A 21,129-nucleotide genomic window follows, 5' to 3' on the forward strand; every position below is an offset into this window, starting at 1 on the left:
TAAAGCCAAAATTAAACTTTTTCTGAATTAATAGCACCAGTCTCAATCACTGAAGAATAGCTTTGGAAATTAGCTTTTGCTGAAGACTTGAAAATGTTTCTTAATAAATTCAGTCTGTTATTACAAGGGAAACCAGTGTCTATATGTAAAATTTCTCCCATGATAAAGTTATCTTGACAGCACCTGATATTGAATCACAAAATGCTGCTTTATGTACTTCCTGTGATATAAGTTAGAACAAGAAGCAAAATCTCCATTCTCACACAAATAGGCAGTGGATATATTTTCCAAGCTCAAACTACAATTTCATCAGATTTTGGACCTTGATGCAAGTGCAAAGAGAATTTTCATATTTCAGAATCCACTTAATTCTGCAACTCTACCTGCTCTTTAATTGGGAGTAATTAATCTCCAGTGTAATACATGATAAAAGGCAAATATCAGGGATCTAATAAAATTTTTTGTAAATGCCTTCTAAGTGGTAAATAATGCTTGATAAAATAACGTTTTCATGGATTGTTATCAGTATGTCTTTGTGACAAGATGGTTTCAAAGATGAAATGCATAAAATCTCATTGCAGATCAGCATTAACATACATTTACAATTGACTTTAATGATAGGGAATGCTAATTTTGAAGCCCTATAAAAGAGAATTCCAGTGTTTTCATCAGTAGACCTGTATGGTGAAAAGTTATGCATTGTTATTAGAGTTTGCACTTCATTAATAAAATTGTTGTGGAAATTGTTTTCTCTCTTATTACATGAGTTTGTATACAGTATCCTTGATATTTACCTTTTGGTCTACAAAGCTTAATATTATTTAATGTGTGGCCCTTTGTGTTAAAAAAGAAAAAGAGAAAAATAGCTTGTCAACCCCGTCAGGTTATTTTGAATGCCCCACCCTCTCAGTTCTTAGATCTCTGTTTTGTTGGTGACGCTGTCATTTATTCTTCCTCTGTCATAGTCATACTTTAGACCATTGCTCACCAAGCTTTAGTCTTCCTGTGACTTTAGTTTCTTATTTCCCAGACACACTCTCCTATCATTCCTCCTCATGTCATTTAGTGCTTAGGTTTCAACAATCCTTCGTCTTCAGGAGGACTCACAATCCAGTGATTCTACCTCCTTTTCACTATCCCTCTTTTTCCTTGTATCTTCATTTTCCTTATTTAATTTAAATTGTCATCATTTATCATATTCACTCCCTTGCTTACATTCATACCCTTGCCCTCTCATACGTAGTACTTAAGTTGGCTAAATTACAGCCATAAGTAAATTTAATGATCTTTTTATTCACCTGACTGTTTTACTCCAACAGAAAGCCACAGTGAATTAGGGTCACTTTAGATTTTAAGTGGACCCATAATGACTTCTGGAAATGATTTCCTTAGTCCTTTCATTCTCCTGCTCATCCAGATTGGATCTTTAGTTCAAACAATGGGCCAGCTCCACCTGTCTATTGTCGTGATTCAAATTTTATTGGAACGGAGCCATACCAGTTCCTTAATGTATTATCTGTGGCTACGCAGCAAAGTTGAGTAGTTGTGACAGAGATCATATGGCCCCATGAAAGCCTAAAGTATTTACTGTGTGGCCCTTTTAAAAACTTGTCTTTCTCCTAAACAGATGTTTCATACATTCTCCTTTCCATAAACCTCCGACACTTCCCTTACCCTGTATCAATCACTGAGCAAATTGAAGTCATCAGACGAGAAGTTCAGTAAGTTTTTAGTGCATCTGCTTATCAATAAATCAGGAAGTTTTGATCTTTTGGAGAAAGATGGGCAAATGTTAATTTATTTTATTTTGCAGAAAAGCTGAGGATTTTTTCCAGTGTTTTGTTTAGATATGTTTAGATATACATAGGTAGTTTAAATCTTCCTTTTCCATGAAGGGAAATATGTGGTGTTGATCTCAGACTTCTTTTAACATACAATTTACATACAATAAGCTTTACCATTTTTAGTGTATAGTTTTGTGAGTGTTGACAGTTTCATAACTACTACCACAATCAAGATACAGACTAGTTCTGTCACTCCCCGGGAGTACCTTGTACTTTTTGAAGTGAGCCCCTCTCCTACCAACATCCTGTGACAAACACTGGTAAGATTTTTGTCTCTGTAGTTTGGCCTCTTCCAGAACATCATATAAATTGAATTATATGGTATGTAGCCTTTTGAATCTGACTTCACTTAGTATAGTGCATTTGAAAGTCATCTGTGTTGATGCACCAATAATTTATTGCTTTTCATTGCTGAGTAGTATTCCACTGGGAAAATACCTTGGAGTGATATTGCTGGGTCATACGATAAATGGACAGGCATACCTCATTTTATTGCACGTCACTTTACTGCAGTTTGCAAATTACAGTTTTTTTTTTTTTAATTGAAGGTTTATGGCAACCCTGTGTTGAGCGTCTTATCAGCACCATGTTTCCAGCAGCATGCGTTCACTTTCTGTCTCTGTGTCACATTTTGATAATTCTTTCAATATTTCAAACCTTTTCAGTATTATTTTATCTGTTGCGGTGATCTGTGATGGGTGATCTTTGATGTTACTATTGTAATTGTTTTGGGGCACCACAAACTGTGCCCATATAAGACAGCGAACTTAATGGATAAATGTTGTGTGTGTTTCAGCTGCTCCACCAACTGGCTATTCCCTCATTTCTCTGCCTCTACTGTGACCCCATTTCCAGAGATACTACAATATTGAAATTAAGCCAGTTAACCCTATAGTGGCCTCTAAGTGTGCAAGTGAAAGGAAGATTTGCACACCTCTCGCTTGAAGTCAAAAGCTAGAAATGATTAAGCTTAGTGAGGAAGACATGTTGAAAGCCAAGAGAGGCTGAAAAGCGAGGCCTCTTGTGCCAGGAAGCCAAGTTGTGAGTGCAAAAGAAAAAGTTCTTAAAGGAAATTAAAAGTGCTACTGTAGCCTCCACCTCTCAGGTTCAAGCGATTCTCCTGCCTCAGCCTCCCACATAGCTGGGATTACAGGTGCCCGCCACCATGCCCAGCTAATTTTCGTACTTTTAGTAGAGATGGGGTTTCACCGTGCCGGCCAGGCTGATCTCGAACTCCTGACCTCAAGTGATCTGCCCTCCTCAGCCTCCAAAGTGCTGAGGTTACAGGTATGAGCCACCACACCCAGTGCAATAAAGTATTTTTAAATTGTGATATGTATGTTTGTTTTATTTGGACGTAATGCTATTTTACACTTAATAGGCTATAGTATAATGTAAACATAACTTTTACATGTTTTGCGTGCACTGAGAAACAAAAAAATTTGTGTGACTTGCTTTATTGTGATGTTAGCTTTATTATGGTTGTTTGGAACTGAACCTGCAATATCTCCAAGGTATGCCTGTATGTTTAATGTTGTGAAAAATCACCATAGCATTTTCCAAAGCAACTATACCATTTTACATCTCCACAGTATCTTATGAGATTTCTGGTTGATCTGTGTCCTTGACAGCACTTGGCACTGCTATATTTCATTTTAGTCATTCTAATAAGTGTGTGCTAGTATCTCGTGGTTTTACTATAAGGACCTAACATGTTGAGCATTTTTTCATGTGCTTATTTGTATATTGGGGGGTAGAGGAATAATGTGTCTGTTCAGCTATTTTACACATTTAAAAAATTGGATTGTTTCTTTCCTTACTGTTGATTTTTGAGAGTTTTTCATTTATTAGATATGTGATTTGCAATTTTTTTCCCATAGGTTGTTTTTCAAATTGATGAAGTGTTTTTTTCCTCAAAAGGCCTCTTAGTATTTTCCAAGATATAACATCATGTTTAATTTTATTTTTCTGTGCGATGTACTATTAACTTCATATTTCTAACTGTAATACAAAATAAAAAGCAAAAAGGTAATGAGTTTACATTAACATATTTTTTTGAAATAGTCAGAAATTCAAAACCAAAAATTTGGCATATCAGTTAGATTTAATTTTTCTCTGCTGAGTTTGGAGCCTAAGTTTTATTATATATTTTAAAGAACATTATGAATTTTAAAATATTCATTGGGTAATGTAAATATTCTCATATAACATCTGTTTCTTAAAAAATGGGTTAGACTGTATAAGTAAAATAAAATATTTAAAATAAAAGTTCGCTACCAAACAGAAACACTAAAAGATTTAACTTACATCATATGGGTAATAAATTACATTTGGAAGATATCTTTAACATATGATTAATTTGTATTTATTCTTACTAATTTTCAGATTCATGCTTTGCTTGTAACAATTAAAATGTAGTTACAGCCAGGCGCGGTGGTGCACACCTGTAGAGCCAGCTACCTGGGAGGCTACGGTGGGAGAATCACATGAGCGATTATTGAAGCTGGGTGATAGATGAGTGAGGGATCTTTATGAATTCTCTACTTTTGCGTATGTTTGAAAAGATCCATAATGATAATTAACATAAACTGTAGGAATAGAAAGCAGACAGTTTGTTCCTGGAGGGGGATGACAGAGAGGAGCAGGAGAAAGGAAATATAGAGAATAAAAGGAATAGAAAGCAGACAATTTGTTCCTGGAGGGGGATGACAGAGAGGAGCAGGAGAAAGGAAATACAGAGAATAAAAGGAAATATTGTGGTTTAAGATAAATGTATTGTCTTGATTGTGATGATGCTTTCAGAACTAACCAAATAGTCAAATAGTGCAAAAAACAGAAATAAACAAACAATAAAACCAGAAAACTTAGGTTCAACTCATTCCAACTGCTGTCATCTACCTGGAAGAAGACCAGACACTGATAACAACTTAATACTTGCTAAACGAATTAATGACTGGGGTGCCATTTGGCATATTATTGGTCTACATTTTTTTAACTATAGAAAATATTGAGCATTAGTTTCTTATAGGTAAGTTACAGATTATTTTAAAGAAGTATGTACATGTAATCAGAGGTCCACACTCGGGGATGCTCTGAGATAAAGTATCTCAGATGGATAAGGCACTGAAGCAGCTTTTCTGGAGATGAAAGGCAGCCAGCCAGAGTTCATTCCCAGGCTTGGTTTATTAGCATCATGACCGGGGCAAAACTTTCATCACCTGGTGAGGATAATTTATTCCTCTCCGTAGCCTCATCAAGGTGTAATTGACAAATGGAAATTGTATATATTTAAGGTATACAACATGATGTTTTGATATATGTATACATTGTGAAGTGATTGTCACAGTCAAACTAACATAACCGTCACTTCACATAACAATCGTGTGTGTGTGTGGTGAGAACACTTAAGATTTACTCTCAGCCATTCCGTGTGTACAAATTATTAACTGTAGGTCCCATGCTATATATCTCCAGAACTAACTCATCTTACAACTGAAAGTTTGTAACCTTTGACCAAAATCCACCCATTCCCCCTTACCCCAGCTCCTGGTGACTACTGTTCTACTCTCTGTTTTTTGAGTTCTGTCTCTATAGATTCCATGTATAAATGACATCATGGGTGTTTATCTCTCTGTGTCTGGCTTATTTCAACTAACATAATATCCTCCATGTTCATCCATATTGTCACAAATGACAGGCTTTCCTTTTTTAAGCTGAATAATTCATTATGTACACACACACCCCCCCCACATTTTCTTTATCCATTTATCCACTGACAGACACTTGGGTTGTTTCTGTATGTTGCCTATTGTGAATAATGCTACAGTGGCTGGGCTCGGTGACTCACGCCCGTAATCCTAGCACTTTGGGAGGCTGAGGCAGGTGGATCACCTGAGATCAGGAGTTTGAGACCAGCCTGACCAACATAGTGAAACCCCGTCTCTACTAAAAATACAAAAAATTAGCTGGGCATGGTGGCAGACACCTGTAATTCCAGCTACTAGGGAGGCTGAGGCAGGAGAATCTCTTGAACCTGGGAGGCAGAGGTTGCAGTGAGCTGAGATCGTGCCGTTGCACTCCAGCCTGGGAGACGAGTGAAACTCTGTCTCAAAAAAAAAAAAAAAAAAAGCTACAGTGAACATTCAGATATCTCTTTAAGGTAATGATTTCAGTTCCTTTGGATATATACCCAGAAATGAAATTACTGGATCATATGGTAGTTCTATTTTTAGTTTTTTTTTTAAGAGACCTCCATACTGTTTTCCATAATGGCTCCATCAGTTTACAATCTCGGCAACAGTGTGCAGTGGTTTCTTTTCTTCACATCTTCACCAACATTTGTTACCATTTGACTTTTTGATAATAGCCATCCTAACAGGTATGACGTGACATCTCATGCTTTTGACTTGCATTTCCCTGATTATTTGTGATGTTGAGTACATTTTTATATGCATGTTGGAAAAATGCATGTCTTTGGAAAAATGTATATTCAGGTCCTTTGCCCATTTTAAAATTAGGCTATTTGTGGGTTTGTGCTATTAAGTTGTATGAGTTTCTTATGCATTTTGGATATTAGCTTCTTTTCTTGATGGATATATGACTTGCAAAGGTTTTTTCCCATTCTGTAGGTTATCTTTTCATTTTGTTGAGCGTGCTGAAACTTTTCAGTTTGACGTCCTAATCATTTATTTTTGCTTTATTTGCTTATGGTTTTGTTGTCATATCTACAAAATCATTACCAAGACCATGTCAAGGAGCTTTCCCTCATGCTTTCTTCAAGGATTTTTATGGTTTCAGGTCTTACATTTAAGTCTTTAATCCTTCTTGAGTTGTTTTTTTGTGTATGGTGTACAAGAATAGAGATTTTAAGCTTTAAAGACAGAAATAAGACAGGTATTCTAGATTGAAATGCAAATTACACTTGCATTTTAAAGATGATACTTTAAGAAATAGAGCTCTTGTAGCAGAACACTTCGTGTTCCTGGAGTCTGTAGTGCTTGTTTATTCTCTTTAGATATTTAATTGACAGCCAAATCCAGAAGAGAGAGCTGCTGAATTTGTCACTAATTCTGAGTCTGACTCTCATTTCTTTGCATAAAAGTAGTGTTATTGCTCCGTGCTCAAATTAGAGCACCTAAACCATGTTTCTGAAATACAGTGTATATGAAATTAAAGTGTAAGGTACAGCTAGTATAAAAAAAGCAAATCATTTTATTGTGGCAGAATAATAGTGACATCGTACGGGTGGGCAAAAAGCCACAGGACCCTGATTAGGAAAATGATTTTAGTCATGAAAAAAGTATGCTTTCTGAGAGAATGGTCCTTCATCTTTTATACCCTAGTTAATTTTTTTAAAAGGGAAGAAAGCTGATGTGCATTTTTACAGTTTTATATGCAGAGTAAGCTGATGACAAGGGGCTTCTTTTAAGGGGACTCAACATAGAGTCATCTGACTTGGTAAGTCCATTATGGGCTTAATGTAGCCTTCACTGTTGAGCTTTTATTATAGGGCACTTGTTTTCAAGAGGTAGCTGGAAACTGGGGGCTTATATCAAGGTCAGAAATAGACATGACTAATTTAAAATGTTAGAAGTCAGGATACTTTTTAGTTAACATTGTTCTTTAAAATCTGTTGTACGTTTTGGGATTCTAACTCATTTGTGTTTGGTAGGAATTCACTGGTGCCTACATGTCCAGCCATTTTACTGATTTTACATGTGTCATATTTAGATGGTGTTTACAGTAACTGCTATTGCTTTAATTTAGGTCTTGTACTGCCTAGGTGCCATCATTGGAACATCAGTTATTTAGTGTTAATATGCTTAGATGCTATGCTAGTACCAGTTGTGTACTGACTATATAACTGGCTGATAGAAAAGTGAGATGTGGAAGTGTCATAAATGTATGGTGTTCAGCTTATTTTGGAATTAGGACAATGGTTTGTTTGTTTTGTTTTTTATTTTTCATGTATGCTTCCTAGACCAACTCTCAGATCTTTAATTTGTGAACAGGGCTTCCTTAGGATGTTGCTCTTACTAGAGGTAATTGATCAGTTTTCATTGATGGCTCCTTCATAAAGTGGAAGTTTAAAACCTAAGCTATGGAAGCCACGAAACGGTTTCCCTCAGCCGGTCGTGGTGGCTCGCACATGTAATCCCAGCACTTTGGGAGGGCGAGACAGGCAGATCACATGAGGTCAGGAGTTTGAGACCAGCCAGGCAACATGGTGAAACCCTGTCTCTACTGAAAATACAAAAAAATTAGCCTGGCCTGGTGGTGGGTGCCTGTAATCCCAGCTACTCAGGAGGCTGAGGCATGAGAATCACTTGAACCCAGGAGGCAGAGGTTGTGGTGAGCTGAGGTTGCACCACTGCACTCTAGCCTGTTTAACAGAGTGAGAGTCCGTCTCAAAAAAAAAAAAAAGTTTTCCTCCTCTCATTTGCTGTTTCATCCTAAGGAACTTGAGAAATAGACTACTTTAAATATTACAGTGTATATAAATGTGTAATTTCATAGCTCTGCAGAAGAAAACCCAGAAAAAAGGAAGAATTTTTTAAACTTTCTTTTTGGGGAAGGAAAGTTTTTATTATCTCTTATTGTAATCTGTTATTTACAAAATGGGCAAACATTGCCAATCTTTCTGAAGTTTGAAATGCAGAATTTGAAGTTTCTCACGGCCCTGCATTCTAGTGAAAGAAAACCATTCTATACTAGAAAGGTGTTATTTTAAAAGTTTGATACCCAGAAAAATTACTTATTTCATTAGGTACCTTAATGCCTTTGAGTTTTTTGTCAGTTTGATTTAACTGACATTGACATGTCTTTGTGTTAGTGTTGCAGCTTCTCAGGTTTTATATCTTACTTCATTGGTTGTAATTTAGTCTCAGATGATTTCCTATATGATGTAATTTCCTGCATAGTATATGAGTTCTACTTAGCGTGATAAATGATCTTTCTAACCTTCTGGAAGGACTATATACCAAAGATATTCTGATATTTTCTAAAGTTTTAAGGAAAATTATTGAGTATGTGGTTATTAGTCCATGGATTTATTTTAGTAATTGTCATTGTTACACCTTTTCTCAAGTTTATTGTTCAGCTTAAGGATATTTTCATTTAGGATATATAGTCCAGACACTGGGTTATAATTATAATCAATATGTAAGTATGGCAGTAATCATTTTTTATCAACCTCATCATTCCTGTTCTTAATAGTTAACATTTTTTGAGCTGTTACACTACTGTGCTAGGCTTCATTCTTAAATTACTACTTCGCATTAGTTATCTCATTTAACATTTGGGTCTGAGGTATATTCTATTAATATTTCCATTTTGCAGGTGAGAATATAAAGTCCTCGAAGTTTAAATACATGCTTATTTCTCACAATAAGAAATGCTGAGACCAGCATTAAAACTCAGCTCATCTGGCTGTAGAACCTGTACTCTTAAGTACTATTTTATATTGTATCACATAATGTACATGATCTTTTTTGGTTAGGGTAATATTTATGATGCTTGTAAATTTTATTGTCTATGCTTTGTAATGATTTATTAAATATGGATGTTTCCTTTTGTTATCAAGTATGTATTACTATGCCATGTGAACTTTGTCATAGTTTCATTTTAAGTATTTTTCACCCAGATTTTATGAAGACCCTTTATTATTAAAATAATTTCCATATACATTCTGATTAATACAACAGTGGCTACCATTTTTTGAGTATTAAGTGCTTTACATTTGCTGTCATAACAAAGAATTGATTTGGGTAAGTTTTGTAGAAAAAATTTAGCAGAAAATGATTATAGAGGTAAGAAAAAAGCATGGTAGTTTAGGAATCGAAAGAAAGCCACTTTGATTAGAGCTCAGAAAGCAGAGTGGGGAATTGTGAAGAAAGGTCAGATACAAGAAAGGTAGGGGCCAGATGAATAGAGGACCCCATTTTAATTTTTATTCTTAGAACAACAGAAGGCCATCAGTATGCTTTAAACATGATCAGATTTACTTAAATAAACAGAGTCTGACTGTAATGTGGAATTAGAAGAAGATAATAGATCCCAGAGAGACTACTCCTTAGGAGGATATTATGTAATAGGCTAGACCACAGGATGATGGTGTCTTGACCTTTGGGTGATGACAGTGGGAAGTGGAGAGAAGTGAACAGATTTGATAGGTATTTAGTAGGCTGAATCAGTAGGGCCTGTCAATTGCCCAAATATGGAGAGAGGATAAAGAAGAGAAAAATTGTACAGTCCTCTCGCTTGTGCAGTTTAGGTGGGAGAAGAGTGCCATTTGTGGCGTAACCTGTAAGTTGAAGATTGTATTAGTCCATTCTCACGTTGTTGTAAGGACATACCCAAGACTGATGATTTATAAAGAAAAGAGGTTTAATTGGCTCACCAGTTCCACGTGGCTGGGGAGGCTTCAGGAAACTTGCAATCATGGTGGAAGGGGAAGAGGCAAGTCTTACATGGTGGCAGGTGAGAGAAAGTGAGCAAGAGCAGGGAAAATTGCCTTAGGCCTCAGATCTTGTGAGAACTCACTATCAGGAGAATGGCATGAGGGAAAATGCCCCATGATCCAGTCACCTCTCACCTGGTCCCTCTTCGACACATGGGGTTTGTGGGGATTACAATTTGAGATGAAGTTTGGGTGGGGAACAGAGCCAAATCATGTCATAGTCCCTAAGTTTATTCTGAGATATGATGTATTTGAGATCCTTAAGTGTTATAGAAGTGGATATATTATATAAACAGTTTGGATATGTGGTTCTGGAGCTCAGATTTGAGAGTAATTAAAGCTATGGATAGATGGGCTTCCCTTCGTGCCAAAGAGAAAAATTATATGAGATAAGCAGAAAGCTTGTTTTGAAGAACTAAAAACATTGCACATTTTGGAAGGAAGAGGGTGAACTGGAAAGACCACTGAGAAGGAGCAGTTGGAGAAGCTGAAGGAATATGGATGTCATAGATGCCAAGGGAAAAGTGAGTTTCAAGAAAAAGAAAGGGATCACTTGCGTTGAATGCTGTTGAGAGGACTAGTAAGATTTCTGGGCCGGGTGTGATGGCTCACGCCTGTAATCCCAGCACTTTGGGAGGGCAAGACGGGTGAATCACTTGAGGTCAGGAGTTCAAGACCAGCCTGGCCAACATGATGAAACCCCATCTCTACTAATAATACAAAAATTAGCTGGGCATGGTGGTGCATGCCTGTAATGCCAGCTACTCGGGAGGCTGAGGCAGGAGAATCACTTAAACCAGGGAGGTGGAGGTTGCAGTGAGCCGAGATGGCCCTATTGCCCTCCAGCCTGGGAGACAAGAGCGAAACTCTGTCTCAGAAAAAAAAGAGAAAAAAAAAGATTTCTGAGGAGACTTGGTTGTATTGGTGACCTGAATGTGATTTACAAGAACCATTTTGATAGGGTGGGTCATTGCAGCAGCCAGATGGAATGGTTTGAAGAGGGAAAGGAAGGTTTGCAGTTGCCAAAAATCAGATTAGTATGTCAAACCATAGTGAGCTAGATTATACATAGATGTCTTTATAACTCTCTCACATATATAGTTTACCCTAACAGTTACCCATATATTATAGTAAAAATTTTTATCCATAAACAGCTGATTGTGTGCAGTGTCAAACTTATCAGGGAGAAACATCACAGTGGGGGAAACAGTCTCACTGGATAACTGTTAGAAGAGAAACTTCAGGGCCCTTGGGTAGGAGAAAATTACCATTTTGTGGGACACCTGGAAATTGTTTTTCCCTTACCGTGTTATTGCTTTCCTGGATGTAAAAAACATTTAAAACGTCTTGATACTTTTCAGGTAAGCTTTCTGTGTCAGTCTTGAAATCACTCAAGTGCTGTATAGATTTATCTTCCTTTTCCAGTAGAGAGGCTTTAGCCCTCAAGGGGAAAAATGGTAAAGGGATTTTCTCCACAAGGGAATTTTTCATTTAAGTGTTTCTGTTTTTCTTAGGAAAAATAGGTATCAGTCATTTTATTCTTATTTCAAGAATGAAGAAACAGGCCAGACGTGGTAGTTCATGTCTGTAATCACAATACTTTGGGAGGCTGAGTTGGGAGGATCACTTGAGGCCAGGAGTTCGAGACCAGTCTGGACACCATAACAAGACCCTGTCTCTATAAAAAATAATTTTTAAAAAATTAGCTGGGCAAGGTGATGCATGCCTGTGGTCCTGGCTACTTAGGAGGCTAAAGTGGGGGAGGATCACTTGAGCCCAGGAGTTCACGGCTGCGGTGAGCTATGATTGTGTCACTCCACTCCAGCCTGGGTGCCATAGTGAGACCCTGTCTCTTAAAAAAAAAAAAAAAATCTTAAAAAAAGAATCAGAAGCATACCAAAGTATACATCAGGAATAACATATAGAGCCCATTGTCACTACCACTTTTTAATTATTTGAGAGTAGTAGACGAGAAAAAATAAGTTAAAAAATATTTTTTGTAAGCAATATGATTATAAACTTGGAAAACCCAAGAGGTTCAACTGAAAAATTACTGCAAACAAGTAAATTCATTAAAATAGCAGAAAACCATACCCTTTGTATAGCCACACACACACAGGGAATAGAAGATACAACAGAAGAAAACACTCTTCACAATATCAACGAAAAGATAAGCCCAGGAATGAATTTAAGAAGATGTAGAAAATCCCATATGAGGAAATCATTCAAAGCACTACTGAGGATACAAAGGTTTGTGAAATGGGAAGACGTATCTTTTTTCTTCCTAGGAGAAAAGAGTAAATGTCATAAAGAATATCAAATTGTTCATAAGTTAACATAAACACTTCAGAGAACTCTCCTCCCTCTAATTCCAGATAAGCTAATTCTGAAATTTATGTGGAAGTGGTCCAGCAGGACAAATGAGAAGAATGCAGAAAAAGCAATGAGGAAGATTAGCCTTAGCAACAGTAAAGGATGTTATAAAGGCTTATGAATTAAAGCATTTTGGTTCTGGCTTATGAACAGTCACACCAGTGGAACAGATTAGCAGGTCTAAGGATAGACCCATGGAACTTAATTAGTGTATGATTGTGATAAAGGAATGGTAAGAAATGTGATCAAGAAAAGCTGAACATTTCAATAAATGGTGTTGGGGAAACTGGATAGCCATCTGAAAAAACAAAAGTTTTATCCATACCTCACATTCTGCCTCAAGGTAAACTCCAAATATATGAGAGTTTGTTTTTCATTTTTGTTTTTGTTTTGTTTTGTTTTGTTTTGTTTGAGACAGTGTCTCACCCCTTTGCCCAGATTGGAGTGCAGTGGCGCAATCTCGACTCACTGCAACCTCTGCCCACTCCCCGACACCAGGTTCAAGCAATTCTCCTTCCTCAGCCTCCCAAGTCTCTGGGATTACAGGCACATACCACCACACTTAGCTAAATTTTGTATTTTTAGTAGAGACGGGAAATGTTGTCATGTTGGCCAAGCTGGTCTCAAACTCCTGACCTCAGGTGATTCGCCTGCCTTGGCCTCCCAAAGTGCTGGGATTACAGGCATGAGCCATGGCACCCAGCCATATGAGAGATTTAATGTAAAAAATGAAACTTACAGTTTAAACACGTGTCTGAAAATATGAGCAGAGTGGAGAAGTCTTTCCTAAATAACACTCGAAATCCAGTATCCATAAAAGAAAAGACTGATAAATTCAACTACATAAAAATGAAAACCTCTACTAGCAAGCAACTCTACCCCTACCATTCAAGGGCAGGGGAAAGGCCAGGAAAAAGATTCTGAAACTCATTATAGACAAAACTTCTTAATAAAGCTCTTTTAAGTCATCAAGCAAAAAACCTGGAACTACAAAAAAGTAGGTGGAAGATATGAGCAGACAGTTTGCAGAAAATGAAATGTAAGATGACTCCACCTCCTACTGAGATAGTTTTTTCACCTATTAGATACGTAGTCATCAGAAAGTTTGACAACATGGTGGGTTATAGGGAAACAGTAACTCATCCATGGCTGGTGTGGGAGTACAGATTCATAGCATCTCCTGTGAAGACCAGTTTGGTAATACATTTCAGAATCATAAATATATGTTTTATTTGTCCAGAAATTCTATTTCTAGGTGTTTATTCCACAAATATACCTGCATGTATGTGAATTAATATACTTACAAAGTTATCCATTACAATATCATAATAGCAAATGTTGGGAAATAATAGAGGATTGGTTAAATAAATTGTAGTATGTCTTTCCATCGTGAAAAAAATAACATCAGCTGTGAGAAAGAATGAGCTAATTCTCCTTTTGCTGCTAAGATCTCCAAGATACATTGTTGACTGAAGGAAAAAAAAAATAGTGAGTTAAATATGCTATCTTTGTAAAAGAATGAGGGAAAAGTAGAAAAGATTATGTATTCATTTTTACTTATGTTGTGTCGAAAAACCTGGCCAGGTGCATGCCTATAATCCCAGCTACTCAGAAAGTGGGAATATCACTTGAGCCCCTAAATTCGAGACTAGTCTAGGCAATATAGCGAGACCCTGTCTTTAAAAAAAAAACGAAAGAAAGAAACTCTGTAAAGAAACTGGCTCAAACAAATAAATGTGGTTACCTTTGTCAGGGCCGAAGATAGGAGGAAGATATTTTCCTGTATACTTTTTTTTAAGTGTTTTGATTTTTTTTTTTTTAACTCTGTAAATACATTCCCTAATCCATAAACAGGGATCCTTAAGTGGCAACACTTAAATTTTAAAAATTTCTGGGATGGCTAGTTTTAAAAGGAAGGAATGGGGACGAGTATAAGAATGGGAGGGAGGAAAAGGGATATGAAGAAAGATGGTACAGTAAAAAAGGGAGGAAATAGGTACTAAAGGAGAGCAAAAGACAGGAATAAAAAATGAGACCCAATCAAAAAATAATAAATGGTCATAGAAGATGAATTTATGTTGCATTCAGTTTTGGCTGAGTTAGCCATCATAATTGCTGTATTTAGTTGGGAGGAGGATTGTTTTTAGCAACAAAGGAACATATGTACAAATCACTTTTAAGGTGTTAATGTTTCTGGTTTTGTTTTGGTTTTGGTTTTTGGTTTTTTTTGCAGGCAGGATCTTGCTCTTGTCACCCAGGCTGGAATACAGTAGCGCAATCACAGCTCACTGCAGCCTCAACCTCCCAGGCTCAAGTAATCCTGCTGCCTGCGCCTCTGAGTAACTGGGACCACAGGCATGTGCCACCACACCCTGCTAATTTGTAAAAAATTTTTGTAGAAACAGGGTCCACTGTGTCACCCAGGCTGGTCCTGAACTCCTAGACTCAAGTGATCCTCCCACCTGAACCTCTCAAAAGTGCTGGGATCAATGGTGTGAGGCACCACACCTTTGAATCTTTTGTTAAAGGAAATGCCGTAGTGTTGCTTTTAGTTAAATAAACTGTTAATTATTGGTTCATCTATTAGAATGTAGCAAGTAATTTAAACATGGGTTTTCTCCAGTTTATGTATGTATGTATGCATTCATTCAGAGACAGTGGGTTGGGAGTGTTACGCCATGTTGGCCAGGCTGGTCTTGAACTCCTGGCTTCAAGTGATCTGCCTGCCTCATCCTCCCAAAGTTCTGAGATTACGGACGTGAGGCGCTGCACCCGGCTTTCTCCAGTTAATTTATTTTTAATTAATCTTGAGCTCCTTGAGTGAAAAAAATAACTTCTCACTTTACATAGTATCAATTGTATTACCATGCATATTTTAAAATAACTTTATTGAAATATAATTCACAGTATCAGAAAATCCACCCATTTCAAATGTATAATTTAATAGTTTTTAGTATGTTCACAGAGTTGTACAACTATCACCACTATCTGGTTTTTAGAATGTTTTCGTCACCCCCCAAAGGAAAACCAATACCTGTTAGTAGTCACTCCCCATTCTCCACTCCCTTCCAGCCCTGGGTCACCATTAATCACTTTCTGTCACTGTGGATTTGCCTGTTTGGGGCATGTGTGTAGCTTGTACTTTATTTCTTTTTATAGTTGAGTAATATTCCATTCCAATTTTATAGTTGGATATGTCACATTTTCATTCATTTATTGGTTGAGGGACATTTGGGCTGTTTCCTCTTTTGGCCCTTGTGAATAATGCTGCTATGAATACTTGTGCATGAGTTTTTGTGTGAACTTACATTTTTAGTTCTCTTGGGTATGTGCTTAGGGGTGAAATTGCTGGGTCATGTTTAACATTTTCATGGTCTGCAAAACTGTTTTCCAAAGCACTTAATACCATTTTACAGTTCTACCAGCCATGTATGAGGGTTTCAATTCTCTACATCCATGCTTTTGTTATTGTCTTTTTAATTATTATATTTCCCTAATGATCATGATGGTGAGCATCGTTTCATGTGCTGATTGGCCATTTGTTTATCTTCTTTGGAGAAATGCCCATTCAGATCCATTGCCTATTTTTAAATTAGTTGTCTATTTCCCGTTGAGTTGTAAGAGTTCTCTTTATATTCTGGATACATGTTCCTTATCTGATACATGATTTGTAAATATTTTTTATTCCATTCTGTGAATTATGTCTACACTTTTTTACAACCATACCATGAAGTTTATCCTAAGTGTACAATTCAGTGACATTAAGTACATGTGTAATGTTGTGTAACCAAATAGAAACTCTGTACCCATCAAGCAATAACTCTTTTTTCCCCTCTTCTTCAGTCCTGATAATCAGTATTCTACTTTGTATCACTCTGAATTTTCCTGTTCTAGATACCTCATATAAGCAGAATCATTCCATGTTTGCCTTTTTGTATCTGGCATCTTACATTTAGCATAATGTTTTCAAGATTCACTCATGTTGTAATATGTATCATAATTTCATTTTTCTAGGTGAATAATACTTCATTCTTTGTATGTGTCACATATTTCTATCCATTCATCTGTTGATGGACATGGGTTACTTCTACCTTTTGTCTATTTTGAATAATTCTGTGATCAGTGTTGGCATACAAGCATCTGTTGGAATCCATGTTTTCAATTCTTTTAGATATGTACCTAGGAATGGAATTGCTGGGTCATGTGATAATTGTGTTAAACTTTTTGAGGAAGTGCCAAACTCTTCCTCAGTCCCAACAGCAGACATATTTCCTAAATGTCATTTCATTTGTGTGGGCTTTTCTTTTTTTCCCTTTAGACAGGGTCTTTTTCTGTCACCCAGGCTGGAGTATAGCGGTGTGATCTTGGCTCACTGCAATCTCTGCTTCCCAGATTCAAGCGATTCTCCTGCCTCAGCCTCCCGAGTAGCTGGGATTGCAGGAGTGTGCCACCACACATGGCTAATTTTTGTATTTTTAGTAGAGACGGGTTTCACCATGTTGGCCAGACCAGTCTTGAACTCCTGATCTCAAGTGGTCCACCCGCCTCTGCCTCCCAAAGTGTTGGGATTACAGGCGTGAGCCACAGTGTCTGGCCTGTCTTTTCATTTTTTTGATAGTGTCCTTTGAAGCATGAAAGTTTTAAATTTTGATTAAGTCCAATTTATTTATTTTTTGTTTGGTTGCTTGTGCTTTTGGTTCTATCTAGGAAACCACTGCCTAACTAAGGTCCTGTATTATCTTCTAACATTTTTATAGTTTTAGGTCTCACGTTTAGGCCTCTGATCCATTTTCAGTTAACTTTTGTTTATGATGTGAGAGGTGCGGGAGTTAGTGGGAGGGTGTCTAACTTCATTTTTTTTGTATGTGGGTATCAAATCTGTTGAAAAGACTATTCTTTCCCCATTACCTTGGCACCTTTTTAGAAAATCTGTTGACCATAAATGTAAGGATTTACTTTTGGACTGTGAATTTTATTCCTTGAAATGTATGTCTTGTCCTTAAGCTGTTATCATATAGTCTTGGTTATTGTGGCTTTGTAGTAAATTTTGAAATCTGGAAGTAAGAGTCCTCCTGCTTGGTTCTTTTTCAAGATAGTTTTGGCTCTTTTAGATGTGAATTTTAAGATTAGGTTGTCAATTTCTGCTTTAAATTTGTAGATCAGTTTGAGGAATTTTGCCATCTTAACAGTAGTAAGTCTTCCAGTCCACAAATATACAGAATGAATTGACTTGTAATCAACTTACTAATTTTTCTCGTTCATTCTTTTTCACTTTTGATAAATAACTAACTTCTGATGTTAATGAGCTCTATCATCTATATTCTTTTTTAAATTTAGTTTAACTTTCTTTGAGATGGGGTCTCACTCTGTTACCCAGGTTGGAGTACAGTGGCACGATCTTGGCTCTCTACAACCTTCACCTCCCAGGCTCAAACGATCCTTCCACCTCAGCCTCCCGAGTAGCTGGAACCACAGGCACACACCACCACACATGGCTAAATTTTTGTATTTTTAGTAGAAACAGGTTTCCCCAAGTTGCCCAAGCTGGTCTTGAACTCCTGAGCTCAAGCAGTCCATCCTCCACAGCCTCCCAAAGTGCTGGGATTATAGGCATGAGCCACTGCACCCAGCTTTACAAGCTCTATTTCAAAATTTGCACATACTCTTTCTTCCCCTGTCCAACAACATTACCTGTAATCTCCTTCCCTTCGCATCTTGGTTCCTCTGGATTTTGTTCTTTTGATTGTGCACCATTTCAACAGTATTCAGTATTGATAATCAATTTCTCTTCTTCACTGGCTCCTCTGCCTTCAGTCAGTGCAGTCTCCCTGTCAAACAGTGCTTTTTCTGGAATGGATTGCCTCTTAACTATTATTTCCCATCTGCATCTTTTCATTTCTTTCACTTCCAAACTTCCTTTATAAGTGACTTTCTCTCCCAACTTCCATTGCTTCAGTAGTTAATGCATTCATTAACCCCTTGACCACGTGCCTTAACTTTTCGGCCTTCAGTATTTCCTTTCTATAAAATGAGTGAATTGGTCTGGATTTGTTGTCGTAAGCTATCTTTCTAGTCTCTGAATCTTTGGAACCCTTACTTGGAGCCCCATTGTATAAAAGTGAGCTATTCTATACTGATTTTGGGTGACAAACTTTGAGCCTTTTGCCACATCAGCAGCGGTCCATGTGGGCCTCTGGAACTTGAAAGAGCAGAGTTCGAAAGCCACTGGAAACCCTTTAGCTCTAAAATTTGGTAGCTCTACAGTAATTACTGAAGTTACATTCCTGAAAGTTTTAAACAACTTACTTGTTGCCAATTAAATTCTCTTCTTAGACACCATTTCTCCTGCACATTTTATAGTATCTAAACACTTAGAGTACTGTTATTTCCTTCCCCCCACCCCCGCCAACATTTTTTTCCCCCTTGGCTTTAATCTCTCTGCTACTCAGCTTAAATTTCAACACTTCCAAGAAACCATTCCAAATCATACTAGCTCATAGTAACCTTTTCCCTTTAATAATCCACTGTAATGGTCACCATTGGCACTTAAAAAATATCACAAGGGGCAAGGCACAGTGGCTCATGCCTGTAACCCCGACACTCTGGGAGGGCAAGGCAGGAGGATTGCTTGAGCCTGGAGTTCGAGACAGGCCTTGGGCAACATAGTGAGACACCATCTGTACAAGAAAAAAAATTTTTTTAATTGCATAAGGTACTTTGAACTACATAAATATACTTTAGACCTGGATTCTGAGCTAAAGAAATACAATCTAGTAGAAGAATAGAGATATACAAAATAATTAAATAATTATAATTATGTCAACTCAGTAATTTGAAATTTAAAAAAAGTTTAACTCAATGCTTATTGAGTTGAAAGTAATGAGTGCTGTAGGAGAGGTACAGATAGAGTTCTATGGAAACTGAAAGATACCTTTCACGTGGGAGAGTAGGACAGAGTATCCCAAAGGAGATGAGTTGGGTCTCTAAGGGAATATAGTATTTGAACACCCAAAGGTGGGCATTCCTGATCGAAGGAGCAGCATGAATCAGGGCAAAAGTAGGAAAGCACAAGATGGTAGGTATTTTGGTTTGTCTGAAAGGGTTACAAAGAGAAAGAGTGAAATATAAAGATGTAAAAGTAAATCAGAATAGACATAGTGTTAGTTGTCTTTTTAAAATGTGTGTATCGTGTTTTCCCAATTATGTTGTAAACTTTGAAGACAAGTAGTATGTGTTATATTTTTAACCTCCTACAACAAGGGCTATGGGTAGACTAGTAGTCTTTGGTAAAAATTTTGTTAAATGTTTGAAAGGTAGAAACAGTAGTTTCCTCAACAAGCGTTATTCAAAGTAACTTCTTGTCGCACCCTTCTGTTTACTTAGACTGTGGTTTTATCAGTAAAAACTATTCTAGAGCTTTGTAGTAGTGGTTCTTAACGGCTTAGAAATCATTGCTGGGGCCAGTGGCACAATGGATAACATGCCTGACTATGGATCAGAAGATTCTAGGAGTCATTAGGGAATTTTAAAAAATGGGGGTGGGGGTTGTGTGTTGTGTTATATGTCCAATTAACAATACTCTGTTTAATTCATTCCCTAAATGACATAGGAAGTGCTGGCTTGAGTTGAGGAAAAGAATAAGTATAAACAAATTTAAGACTCTAAGTTCTTTTTATATTTTATTAAATTCGATTTTTAAGGATGTTTTCAGGATTCAGATTTTATTTAACCACAAACGTTTTAAAAAAGAAATTGAGTTAAAAAGCTGTCCCCGGGAATTGTGTTGTACTGTGCATGGGTAACTTTTTGTTTTTTACTGTTACACAATATTTTATATGATTGAAAAAAAGATTAGAAACATCAGCTAGTCTGTTCATATTGCTATAAATTCCTGGCACTGCTGTTCTCCTTGGAAAGAGTATATTACATACGCATATAACAAAAAGACAGGAAAATGGACTGTGCCTGTATTCATCCTTTTCTTTCCAATAGCATATGCTAATCCTTTTCATTTTTATAAAGCAAAATATATTTGACAAATGAAATTGGAAGTTATAACTTTCAAAAGCTATTTATTTTAGAGATTCTTATGGCAATGCAATTCATTATTTTACAATATTTGTTTTGTTTTAAACTTTCTATATTATGTGCTAGGTGAAAAACCATTTCGCTGTGATGAATGTGGTATGAGATTTATACAAAAATATCATATGGAAAGGCATAAGAGAACTCATAGTGGAGAAAAACCTTACCAGTGTGAATACTGTTTACAGGTAAGAGAGACGGCTTGAAATTCTTCTATTGTAATTAAATTATACAATAATTATAAATTAGATTAGAAAATATGACTACTTAGAACTATTTGAGGGGCCTTCTAACTTACGGATTAGATTTATAATAGAAAATTGGCTCAGTGAATTTGTTTGGAATTATGTATGTTATTGCATTAATATA

At 36.8% G+C, this 21,129-nt stretch overlaps 1 protein-coding gene across 4 annotated transcripts in view; it reads left to right on the top strand.

Annotated features, from left to right (window-relative positions):
• The window catches only part of ZNF148 (zinc finger protein 148), a 105,006-nt gene that overhangs the window by 75,493 nt on the left and 8,384 nt on the right, over nt 1-21,129 (top strand). For all 4 annotated transcript variants that reach the window (XM_011971529.1, XM_011971530.1, XM_011971532.1 and 1 more), the window contains one exon: nt 20,830-20,948. In XM_011971529.1, the coding sequence (XP_011826919.1) occupies nt 20,830-20,948 (119 nt within the window). The remainder of the gene's footprint in view (nt 1-20,829; nt 20,949-21,129) is intronic.

This window comes from Mandrillus leucophaeus, unplaced genomic scaffold (assembly GCF_000951045.1).
Source record: "Mandrillus leucophaeus isolate KB7577 unplaced genomic scaffold, Mleu.le_1.0 Scaffold123, whole genome shotgun sequence".
NCBI lineage: Eukaryota > Metazoa > Chordata > Mammalia > Primates > Cercopithecidae > Mandrillus > Mandrillus leucophaeus.